General features: G+C 36.1%; 1 protein-coding gene across 1 annotated transcript in view; it reads right to left on the bottom strand.

The window, feature by feature from the left end:
- Positions 1 to 6133: 6133 nt before the first annotated feature.
- Slu7 (Pre-mRNA-splicing factor Slu7) overlaps positions 6134 to 13626 on the bottom strand; it is a 65901-nt gene continuing 58408 nt past the window's right edge. Inside the window, exon 8 of the mRNA XM_089092165.1 lies at positions 6134 to 6490. Within this exon, the coding sequence (XP_088948291.1) occupies positions 6203 to 6490 (288 nt within the window). The 3' untranslated portion in view covers positions 6134 to 6202. The remainder of the gene's footprint in view (positions 6491 to 13626) is intronic.

Raw genomic sequence — 13626 nt, 5'->3', positions numbered from 1 at the left:
TTTCAGACAACATTCACCTACGAAATACTAGAAAACCTTAGCTCAGAAAAGCCTGAAATAGCAAACTATACATCCCAAATCATAATTTTCAGACAACAAACACCTATGAAAGGCTAAGAAATCCAGCTCAGAAAAGTCAAAAGTAGCAATCCACCCATCCCAAATCATAGGTTTCAGACAACACACACCTATGAAAGACTAAGAAATCCAGCTCAGAAAAGTCAAAAATAGCAAACTACATATCCCAAATAATCTGTTTCAGACAACACACACAAACGAAAGAATAACAAAAAAAGATCAGAAAATTCTAAAATACAAAACTACTCATCCCAAACTATTGGTTTCAGACAACATTCACCTACGAAATACTAGAAAACCTTAGCTCAGAAAAGCCTGAAATAGCAAACTATACATCCAAAATCATAATTTTCAGACAGCATTCACCTATGAAAGGCTAAGAAATCCAGCTCAGAAAAGTCGAAAATAGCAAACTACACATCCCAAATCATAGGTTTCAGACAACACACACCAATGAAAGACTAAGAAATCCAACTCAGAAAAGTCAAAAATAGCAAACTACATATCCCAAATCATAAGTTTCAGTCAACACACACCGACGAAAGGCTAAGAAACCTAGCTCATAAAAGCCTGAAATAGTAAACTACTCATCCCAAACTATTGGTTTCAGACAATATTCACCTAGGAAATACTATGAAACCTTAGCTCAGAAAAGACTTAAGTAGCAAACTACACATCCCAAATCATAGGTTTCAGACAACACACACCTATGAAAGACTAAGAAATCCAGCTCAGAAAATTCAAAAATAGCAAACTACATATCCCAAATCATAAGTTTCAGTCAACACACACCAACGAAAGGCTAAGAAACCTAGCTCATAAAAGCCTGAAATAGCAAACTACTCATCCCAAACTATTGGTTTCAGACAATATTCACCTAGGAAATACTAGGAAACCTTAGCTCAGAAAAGCCTGAAGTAGCAAACTACACATCCCAAATCATAGGTTTCAGACAACACACATCAACGAAAGACGGGTGCTCGGGGAGAGCCTTTGAGGGTCTGTGGGTCCCTTGAGGGCCGGTGGTCCTTTGGGAGCCCGGGGGACCTTTGGGGACCGGGGGAGGGCCTTTGGGGCACATGGAGGGCCTTTGGGGGTCCGGGGGGACAGTTGGGGGCCTGGGGGACATTTGGGGCCTGGGGATGGCCTTTGGGGGTCTGGGTGGGCCTTTGGGGGCGCCGGTGGCCCTTTGGGAGCTTGGGGGGCTTTGAGGACTGGGGGATTCCTTCGGGGTTGGGGTAGAAGGATTGGAACCCTTTGGGGTTGGGTTAGAGGACCTCATAACACTCTTCAAATGAAACTTGTGTATTATAACGACCACAGAGTTTCACCATTAAATTCTCTTCTAAAATCTCTTCAAAAATCTTCTTTTAAAAATGTCTCTATCTGTTTCGCCGAAATAGTTCCATAACCTGTCTAAAACTGTTTCGCCCAAATAATCCCTAAACGTAAATTCAGCGTGTTCCTTTGTTATTGGCATCTCTGTGCTAACGCATTTCAAATTAATAAGAAACCTTTTCGCGCGCTAAAACAGTTCATCGCTAAGATTTTTCTTGCCTAATTGTTTCCATGGCCTTGGGTTATTAATATCCTTTGGAGTTGGACCAAAAGAGTTGTTCCCGAGGCAAAGACATTAATGATTTTGATCTATTCCTGGAGAAATGTTTCTAGGGTGAAAATTTTTAAAGTCTGACAGATGATGTCATTGTTGATTGATCTGTCAAGAAAGGGGCATTAATTTGTTGTTTCTAAGGGGAATTATTGATTCACGATAGGTGAATTGAGGTCGACAGCACAGCTGTTCCAAGGTCGATGTTGTTGTTGTTGTAAGTGCACGCTCTCAGCGAATGTCAAGGTCGATGTTGTTGTTGTGAAATTTAGGTCATTGACCCCATTAACCATGTGTTCTCCCTAATGACTCCATGCCCATATTTGGTGCCCCGTCAGTATTCTATGCCCATATAAGGAGCCCCGTTTGTGCTGGTACCCCCTCCTCTACTGTTAGTTGCCTTCCAATCACTTTTGACTATTAAAAAGGGGCATTAGCCATTTGAATTTCCAATCGAATGAGCATTTTTTAAAGTTTTTATGACAACGCCTTCTATAAAAACCTTGTATGCCTCTAGGGCATATCTTACAACCTTTGCCCTGAAGGCTGTGGGGGAGTATCCTCCTTAAAAACATAATTTCTATCTGGAAATCAACTACGCTGAACAAAATGGCTATCTCAAAATTTTGATTGGATGTGTGTCGGGAAATAGTGGGCGTGGAAGGGGTCTTAGTTGCATTCCAATTACTTTCGACCATTAAAAAGGGCACAAGCCCTTTGAATTTCCAATCGAATGAGCCTTTTTTAAAGTTTCTACGACAGCGCCTTCTATAAAAACCTTGTATGCCCCCAGGGCAGAACTTATAACCCTAGCCCTGAAGGTTGTGGGGGAGTGTCCTCCTCAAAAACATAATTTATATCTGTAAATCATCTACACTGAATAAAATGGCTGTTTCAAAATTTTGATTGTATGTGTTTTGGGAAATGGTGGGCGCGGAAGGGGTCTTAATTGCCTTCCAATCCCTTTCGACTATTAAAAAGGGCAGAACCCACTCCAATTTCCAATTGAATAAACCCTTTTTAAAGTTTCTACGACAACTTCTTCGATACGAAATGCCCTGCTCTAAAGGAAAAAATTGTGTCAACTTCGTTCTTATATGCCCCCAGGGCATAAATTAAAACCCTTAAAACTCTTAAACATCACCATGGATGTTTAAGAATCATTTCAAATTGTTGGAAGGGCTACAGCACAACTGAGCAGGAACAAGGAGATTACACTCATTTGAAAGTGATCTACAAAAATAATTTTGTCGACCTAGAAACCGGAGCCTCTACCCAAAAAGTAGAGAGAATGTGGGGTTCCGCAAAGTGGAGGAACAAACGGTACCGAGGTAGATCCCGCCATTATTTAGATTCATGCTTGGTAAAGTATATGTGATGGGTGGAAGTAAAGGCAGAAGGCCGAGTTCATTTTACCGCGATTCTTGAGAACATTTCTGCGTTCTGAGACCATACTTCTAAACTGTAGGTTTCACAATTTTGCTAATAAAGTATTCTATTTTCATCATATTTTTTTTTATTAAGTTAAATAGGTTGGGTTAGGGTAAAATAGGTTTGCTTAGATTACGTATTTAATATATGCTATGCTTTACCCCACCCCCCACCCCTAATGTGCAAATTCGAATTTATTTTATTTTCATCATAATTTTATTTTATTTCATTAGCATTCACCAAACTTCACTTCACTCAATGTTATTCTGAATATGATTCAGATTATTACTGATATTACATTATTACTGATCAGATTATTACTTTCAGATTATATCAGATTATTACTGATGACTCAGATATTACAGTACGAACATTTTTATAAAAAGAACTAAATCTTATTTTCTTTTTTTATGATCTCTTTTCATGTTTTCAATAAAAAATTTCTTTTTTTCAATGATTTATTGTTTTTCAGTGATTCAATTTCTGTCCGATGCAGACGTAGAGGGTGTATTCATATCCATTTATCCATTGTTTGAAAATTAATAATAATAACAAAAAATAATAATAATATCCCTAATAATGACCCCCCCCCCTCTGGGGGGGGGGTTCGGGGCGTGCCGCCCCTCCAAAGTTTTTGGCATTCGGTAGAATTTCCGCGCGAAGGCGTAAATTTCAGCAGAATTTGCAAAATTGCCCGAAATTTAGCAAAATTCTTCATTTCTGCCGAAAATTCGGCATAAATCAGGTAGCGATTCGGTAAAATTTACGAAGATCGCCCCTCCAATGAAATGAGTCTCGGGACGCCTCTACTCAGAGGTAGGATCCAGCAAAGACACTCCAAATCGTAGGTATAGCTGCTGGTCAGGTTTTGATAAAGCCCACCTATAAACTTGGGTGAAGACAAAAGATTTTAAATCCCCCCCCCCCCCTTACAGAGGTTGAATTTGGCACAGACCCTGGAAAAGACATACGTACGAGCCTAACTTTACTTCCCATGAATTTTAGTTTTGGCGAGAATTTTAAACACCTTTTTTTTTTGCTGAAAATATTTGTCAGCAGGTAAGAAAAAACTGCACCCAAGCCGAGGGAAGGGGGCGGTTGACAGATTCATGCTAAGTAATTATTTTACAAAATTAAACTCTACCCAAGACAAGGCAGAGGGATCCCTAGATTCACTTCTCGTTTGGTTTGGATTCGACCACTCCTGGTATAACCGGGCATGACAAGGACATTGACTGTTGCTTATAACTGAGTTTTGTTGAGCTCGGTTAGCTCCTTTTACTAGATATCATGATGGCTAGAATTTGAGGATCCCTCTACTTCAAGATAGGTCAAATCAATCGTTGGTCGCTAGAACCACAACTAAGACAGTTGTATCTGGCTCTCGTCAAGTTTTCGCAGATACACACATGACAATCTCTATGATCCGGCCCAGACCCATAAGTAGGACTATAGTTCTTACTTTTCATTAAGTTTCATCTGACAACTGGTTCTGGAAAAAATCATGATTACCAGAATTCTAGGGCCCCATCCCCACAGAGGTCAGATCAGTTGAAAACAACCAAATGCACAACGTACATACAACACATTAAACTCTTTTTTCTTGCTTGACGTAAGAAGCGAATTTGGCTTTCTTAGAGTTTATAATGGTCTTTTGAAAATAAATATTGTCCTATGGTGGGTATTATGAAAGACCCTAAAAAAACGTTCCACAGTTGAATTTCCTTCAGTCTGTTTTGCTCCTGGTTTTATATCCAAGCAAAACTTATAAGTTCATCAATACCAGATTACAAAAAAATCTGAATTGGGAATTCGAGACAATTTTTCGATAACTATTTTTCGGGAAGCTAAGATAGATGCATAATCTCGAATTCAAGTATTCTACAGGAGTCCACAATGTTCCAAATCACATGATCCCTAAGAAGTTTACTTTCAGAGGTGAGACACTTTTATTCTGTTTCATTTCGATACTTAATAGTAAGCTAGGAAACAAATTATTTATCTCTGAAAATTATTAGAAATTTTACGAACTTCAAACTTTTCTTCTCCATTTCACGATCTCCATATCGGGAAAGAGTTTCAAGTTTTATATCTTGTTCTTTCAAGCTACCGACCTTTGACCAAAAGTAAAAAACGAAGAGCAGCTCCACAGCCTAACTTCATTCCAAGAGAAAATTTGGAAACTTTGGGCAAAACTTCATTAATCAGCCTAAACCATTGCCGGCTTTCCATTTGAATATTACGGGAATACCAAAAAACCACTAGATATTATTAAAATGCAATGCTTGAACAGTTCCAACAACAGGTTTATATTGTACATTTAAAATGAAAACCTAGACATTAGAATATTTTAGCTTTTAAGTTGAACTAATAAGTTAAATCTTACTGACCTTTGTGTTTTGGTGCTTGCCTGGCACCCAGCTTCTACAGCTTCAAAATTCTTCTGATTCGATCGACTGTCCCGTAAGCAAAGGGTAGGAAGAATATGTCTCTGTCGACCAGGTGTACTATGGCCTACTAGTTTTATAGCCTACATCCCTTCTAGAGCTCTAAATTCATTCTACACAGATTGTCACGTTGCTGTTTTGATTTCTTTAGCTTATCTTTCAGTGTAAAGAAAAGGTTTTGACCAAAAATCTCACCCCTTTTCTTGGAGGTAGAGGGGTGAGCAAATACAGCAAAAGCTGAAGAAGGCCATAAACTTTAATTTTGTTGTTCAACTAAAAAAATTACGTATGGGGGATGAATTCTTTTTTTAATAGAATAATAAAATCAAATCTAAAACCCACAAAAGCCAATAAAAACGTACGAAAAAGTATCGTAAAAAGATTATGTTTCCTCAAAAAATTGATCAGTCCCGAGCTTACCGACTAGAAACACTTTCAAGCCTTGCAATTTTTTTTCTAGCATAAACTCGGTTTCAACTTTAATGTTTACATTCAGCAACAAGATTATTTCGACAAACTGTTATTACATGCAAGCAAGCCTTTATTTAGCTGACTCAAATGTAAAAAAAAAAGAAAAAAAAATACGGTTTATAGACATTAGAAATAAGTATTAACAAAACATGGAGGAAAAATTGTTTCACATAAAATCTGTCATTGGATCTTCGAAGTGTTTTCTTTTCATTCTATAAGCTTCCATTTCTTCCTCAGTAGGAGCCTTAGCTTCATACTTGGAATTGTATTTCCGTTTCCTTTCGTCAAGCTCAATTTCAATATCTTTATCCTCCTTTTCGATGGCTAACTTAAGTCGTTTCTTTTTAATTTCTTCCTCATCATCACTTGTATCAGAGGAGCCTGATGCTGATGACGATTCCGAAGATGACGAAGAACTGGATGACGTAGATTCTCGCCTCTTTCGTCTTGATACCTAAAATACCACATTATTAAGCACTGAAGCATTCAGAAGACAAAGGCATCCCTGAAAAAGAATAATAGGCTCCAATCGTCTCCCCATCCCCCTTATGTAAGAGAACAAAGGGTTTAAAAAAGGCCAAGCGTACTCTATTTAAATTTATTATAGTTTGCAGTACAAAAATATACTAATTGGTTTTATCATTGATCGGTAAAATCCCAACGGCGGCCCAAAATATATTACATGAAATGGTTACAGAATTTTTCTGATTTTTATTAAATCAAGTATTGTAAAATTGTGCCCAGCCGAATATTTAACCTAAACAAAGCCTTTAGTCTAAGTAATAAACCCCAGAAATATAATAACCCATTTAAAAAATGGCCTCAATCTCGACCCCTTCTTTAAGACCCACTATCAAACCGCTGAATGTCATGAATGACAGGTGAATTCACCATCAAATTTAACCTCTCTGGGTCCTAGAGCGGAGTTTCTAGATCCCCATCTAAAAATACAAATGAAGATAGTCTCTAGAAAGATGGTCACGCTTTTTTTTTAATATGCCCTTTTAAGTAGCAAAGGAAATCGCTCCAATTCTGCCATTTTCAGCGCAAAACAACCATGTTGGCCTGATTAAGGCAAAACGTAACAGGTAGAAAATTCTGAGACAGTCAATCGATTGAGAACAATTGAAAAGCTATTTATATAGCCTCCAAATGTCAGAGTCACAGTCCATAAAAAATAAACCCTTATTACAAACAATTATTCATTTGACTGATATTATTTATTTAGTGGATAATTAATTTAAGTACACTGCGGCGGCATGGTTGTGCACAGGCTATTAGGAATCCTTTGCAAAAGCATTTAAATTTTCAAGCAATCTAATTTTATAAATATTACTTCCTCCTGTGCCAAGCAATGCGTATAAAAGTCGTGAATTAAGTGGTTTTGAGATGGAATACTTCTGGTAATTTCTGAATGAAAAATTAGAAAATATTAATTTCTCTTTTTATGTAAATATTTTAAATTTTGGAAAAAATCTAGTTATTTGAGTTCGTTGAATAAGAGCATAATGCATGGCAGATGGAAATAAAATGACTGTTCTCGAATTCTTGTACTTTTTTTCGGAGCAAACTATGGGTCCTTTTCAATTTTCAATATTGTTTCCGTATAAGCCGTAAAATTTGCCGTAGAGACTTGAATTTCGAACGAAATATAGCTTCTGTAATTTACAACTACTACAATAAATCTTACTACTTCAATAAAAACCGCCTGAAAGCAAAAATTATTCTAAAACCAATTCAGAAAATCGCTTGGTAATTACTTCACTTTCCGCTGTTTCCTGTTTGGTATCGTCATTTCAAATCGATTACCATCAAAGCTTCTTTTTTTTACCGGGCCAACCCAGAAGGTATAAACGATTATTATGGCCATTTCTTCCAAGCATAAGCATTTCTTTGTTGTTTATTTTGTTTCCTGCTGTGATTTTGATAAATTGGAGACAAATTTGGTATATAACAATATTTATTTTAAATACATTCTAAGACCACACTGGCTATACATGACGTACAACAAACAAGAAAATATAATAATAAATGAGTCATAAAATCAAATAGCAGAGAAATAGCAAAGTTTACCACTATTCTCACCATTACACGGTTTTATACTTGAAATACCTAACCAAATCATTTCAAGCATCCCTCTATATGTTTTTGGGGGTGGGGGGATTTTGAACATTATTATTAATATGAATATGGTTAATATAAACGAAACACACTAAAAAAAATTTACTTGTAAAACCTGACCAAATGAAACCAAAAAGGTTCCTTTTATGTCAACCCCTTTCGGGAGAATGCATGCGGGGGGGTGGGGTGGAGAGAATGCCAGGGGGATAGATTGTGAATATTAATAAGGAAATTAGATGTGATAATAACACTGGATTAGAGTCTACGACTAGTAGCATTTGTAGTAACAGTCGCTAGTGTTGAACCAAAGAAAGTAATTACAATATCAATAAAAAACAATACAAATAATTGAGCTAATACTGTTCATAAAATAATTCCAACAGAGAGTATATTCATGCCTACTTTGAAGAGCATATTGCGTTCAGGAACAATAACATCATATTATCAGGCAATAACACGTAAAGAAGAGAAAACAAAGGGGTGAAAATCAGATCCATGAACTGAAATGACACAGAAACAAATTAACTCCCCACACTCTTCTGAAAGCCATCCTAAGATATATCTCTTAAAAATGTCAAAGCCAGCCAATATATCTGATTGCTATAATTTTTCGTTGTCAAATTGGATTATTTTGGAAGTCGCCAACTGAATACGATAATCAGAAAAGGCATTGAAAGAACGACGTCCTTTCTCTAAAAGATAAAAAAAAACGGTAGTAGAATATCATCCGAGATCCATAGCAGACATAAAGGAAAGAGTTAGTCGTACTTCAATTTGTGTTGTTGCCACCTCGTTAGTAGTTTTTGGGCTACAATAAATTCCAGCGGCATATTTAAATTGACATTTCATGGCTTAGTAACGATTCACTGAAACGCCAAAGAAGTGTCCGAAACTCCGAACAGAAAAGCTGTCAACTGTTCAAATGGATGAGATGTACTTTATATTATAATTTCTCAAATTTCACAAAATTAAACGACAAAATGAACAAGCAAAAACAAATAAGGTGGAATACTATCCGAGATCCATAACAAATACAGAGGAAAGAGTTAGTATTATATCAATTCATATTGGCACGCAATTCGTTAGAAGTTTTTTTTTCAGTAAATTCCTGCGTAATATTTAGACCGTCATTTCATGACTTAGTAACCGATTATTCAAACGCCAAGGAATTCTTCAAAACTCTGAATAGAAAAGCTGTCAACTGTTCATATGGATGAGACGCGATTTATATTATAGTTGCTCAAATTTTAGAGAACTAAACCACAAAAAGAAAATAAAAAAAACTATGGTGCAATCTTACTTTCAAAGTAGAGATATGATGCAATGATTTTAAATGGATGAATGTTGACTTCTTAAAGAAGAGGATTAAGGCTCTTCTGCTCAAAGGCAGCTATATTCAATAAACCAACAGGACTTTCAGTAAAGGGCTTTGGAACTAAATCTCGTCTTTTCTGAGACCAAAGGAAATTCAAGGATTGCTAAAACGATAAAGTTCTAGAAAATAGTCATTTCTTTGTTAAAGAAAATTAGTTAAGTTTGGTGATAGGAATAGGGATCCAAAACCTAAATTATGCTCGGGATGGGCGGTATTCAACCTAAAATCCTTGCCAATTTCTAAGCCTCAAAGGATCGTAGAGAAGACCTGTCCTAACTTTGGAAAAAACAGGTACTGGTGCATTAAACGCACTCTTTTATATACTGCTAAAGAAATCAAGTTTGGTTAATGCTAATAAAATAAAATAGGATGAATATATAATAGTTTATAAACAAATCTGGGCTGTATATTTGCACACTAGGGGGATGGAGGGTAAAGCATACCATATATTAAATACGTTACCTAACCAGAGACAGATACCCGGCTATAATGGTTTATGAACAAAATAATAAGAATTACATAAATGGCAAATCCCAAATTGTAATTTTAACATTCATATTAGATCACCCGTTTCACTCAATTCTACTCTAACAACTGTTTTAGTACCGGGTATCTGTAGCATCTCCAGTTTGACATTCCATATACAATATATAAAAGAGTAGCCTACGTTTAATGCATTAATACCAAAAAATATTACCCTCGATTTTGGGTTTAAATCTAGGTTTTGAAAACGCAACTACAATTATTTTAGTATGACAATTGCAGTTATTTGAAACCAGAATTTTTCTAAATTTAGGACTTCTTCACAAATTCTCAAAACCTTATAAATAACGGCTCAGTAAGGATAAGACGCTCAAAATGCTTTTCTTGGGCCTCATTTGTGCATTAGATCGATTTATGACAGATTTATTTTATAACTTAGGCTCTATGATTTAGGCCATGGGGACATTCCTAAAAGTTACATTCCCCAAACTCAACTACTTTCCGAGATAGCAGAGCCAAGCATCTAGAAGTATACTCCTAAGACTAATAGTTGTAAAAATAAACTATATTATTAGCACAGAAGCTTTGTGTGTCAAAGAAGACAAAACGAAGCCCTACAAATACTCCCCAATTTGGGCCTCTGTAGACACTTAACATAACAACGCTTAGAGGTTATGATGTTTCCTTTGATGAAAAGATAACAAGTAAAACCATTAACGAAAACCATCTTGAAAATAAAGACCTGAACTAAATACTTCCTTGGACCCTATAGGATTCACGAAATAGGACTCTTTTTGTGCCCTATTGTTTTTTAGCTTTTCTTTTCGTTGAACTAAGGATAAGGTGAAAATGACATAGGAAAGAAGGTGAGAATCCAAACTTCAACTTTAGTATCCGAAGCTAATACAAATATGCCTTTTATGAAGGAAATATGCCTTTACAAATGCGACCAGTGAATTAACTTCCACTAGGGATAAGTAGGCAACGACTAGAATAGAAAAGTGGTGATCCAGCAGGTCTCTTCCGAACTACTTTGTCAATGCTGTCAAATGAAACACTTCACTAATTGCAACGATTTTACTATGAGAGATGCACAAATACAGTTTAAGAATTTAAAAAGCTGTTTCTTTAGGACATAGGGAATCCAAAAGCACGATTCATTTCCTTGAGAACAATTTTAGATGTTTTTGTTGAGAGCGCAATAACCTCAATGACTAGTTTTTGAGGCCGGTGTTTGAGAACAATGAGATCAAGGACATTACTGCATCACTAAATAGCCCAATTAAGAGCATAATGCCAGCATACAATGGTGAAGGAGGGGAGGGTATGTGACCCAAGATTGGTCCAAAAGACAAATCAATTACACCATCAACCACAGATTTCGGCTCTTACTGAATCTAATGAAATTTCGCATGGGGTCCTGGCAGAGTTTTTACTTCCGATTGTAGTAATAAAAGTGCAATGTTTTCAAATTTACATATATTTCGCACACAAAATGTCACAGTGCCAACATAATCATAAATATTTGGCAGCTCGAGCACAATAAAAGTAGAAAAAACTTCAAATGACCGCTCGGAAACATTTGAAAAGCGGATATGATTTGATAAAGGTGGTGTTATTTTCGCAAATCAGTGGGATAAACACCGAGGGATCCAAACGTAAGAGCAATGATACACCAACTAAAAATGCTGCGTGAATACGAGTCAAGTAACCCACTAGACAGGAACCTACTTCAGATTTGGATAGGATGAATTTCCCAAATTAATAATGTAGGTAGCTCGTTTTACTACAATAAAGCCCAGCAAAAGCGACTCAATTTACTTCAAACAACACAATGAATGACAAATACATTTTTCCCCCTTTCTAACATCTTTGAGTGTACTCCGACACTCTAAGAGTATTTATTCAATTAATACTCACCCTCATCTTTGCTATTCCAAGTTATCTTCTTGATTGCTTGTATCCAGCAATCCACATCAGATGAGAAGGATTACTGATATATATTTGCGTCACTATATAACGTCATACATATAAGTTCTACAAATCTCGACTCAATATTCTTAATAAATATTAAAGACACTTATTTTGTAAAATTTGGGGTTGATAACCCTTTGCACAAGGCTTTTTGATCGACATTAGACAGTCCTTTTTATTCTTAGTTATGTTAGTATTTACAGGGTAAATCATAGTATTACCCTGATTACAATTTCAAACACCAATTACAACGAATTGGGTAGAAAGATCAAGCCCAATTACGTTGCCTTCACTTAAAACTTAACAAAACTGCACTAAATATTCAGCAAATCAAAACTCTATGATCCTATTTTTGGGAAGTCTCATTTTAAATATTTAAAACTCCAAAATGGCTTATTGCTTTCGTGCCCAAATTAGAACATATAGCCCATTGATTCAACAAAACTAGATGCTCAATTTCTCCTAATGCTCATTTTGAGAAAAAGAAATCAAGGTAAAGTAACTCTACAAAAATCCAACTACTACTATATGCTCGACGAAGTGTAAAGCCACCTAAAGCAAATAAACTGGCAAACGCTCCTCTTTCACCCTCATAAAGATTTGGTTTCTTTATTATAAATACCATCCCAGCTTAATCTGAGGTGTCCAAATATTCTTTCACAACCTTATGGGCTACCTAGAAAAAGCTTATCTGTCCACAATACTATCAAGTTCACAGAAGTAGTATTAACTTATATAGACCGTCGACAGTGTGTGTTTTTGCGAGCTTCTTGCGCTTTCTCTTCCTGTCATCAGCAGTTTTGCTAAGGTTTCTTTCCTGGTGTTTGAATACGTTTATGGTATATTATTTTGGTAATATTGGCCTTACTCAGATTAATTATGAAAAACCCGACAAAAATTGCAATTTCCACTTTGAGTTCCTGTATTCTCTGAATCACTTTGGCACGATGTAGCCAGCATTCTTCACAAAAGGGAGGTTTAAATAGTTTCCATATTATCACACAGCTTTGTAAATAATCTCACTTATAATAAACTCTTTCTTATGCAGGATATGTCTTTAAGTTCCTCACTAATTTTTTTATACTGGATTTTACTGGATGTGGCTTTGCTAGGAATGAGTTTGCCAAGAGATATATCTTCAGTTACCTTATTTTCTTCAAATTATCGAAAATATCCTATTAAATGTGCGGTTTTAGTTACATTAGTTCCTTCTTCTACTTGTAATGTGAATTTTGTAGTGCATATCTGAGAAACAAATTAATCGCAAAGATCATCTAATTGATCCTTCTGAAAGACTGCTCAGCAGCATTACCAAAGGATTAAGCTATTTTGTGCGGCTGCCTAGTTTTAATTTCCATTTGACTTTTTGTCAATCCTGGCTAATCTTTGCGCCTCCCCTTAGACTAAGCTGTGCCTCCCTAGTTAGGCACGCCTCCCAGTTGGGAAAACGCTGCATCTAACTGACTAAATGGTGGTATAAACTAACCCCATTATGGGGGTAAAAGCTTAAATGGGGATATAAACTAACCCTGCTTAACATTTGGTTGTAAAACTTTCATCATAGCTTTTTCTCTGCTAAATTAAATACGTCGAAAATTAAATCTCTTTTACCACCTCATCTATAATATTTTACAATT

Source organism: Artemia sp. Qi Xiang Cuo, chromosome 7 (assembly GCF_049724085.1).
Source record: "Artemia sp. Qi Xiang Cuo chromosome 7, ASM4972408v1, whole genome shotgun sequence".
In the NCBI taxonomy this organism is placed as follows: domain Eukaryota; kingdom Metazoa; phylum Arthropoda; class Branchiopoda; order Anostraca; family Artemiidae; genus Artemia; species Artemia sp. Qi Xiang Cuo.
This window is presented reverse-complemented; position numbering and strand designations above follow the sequence as displayed.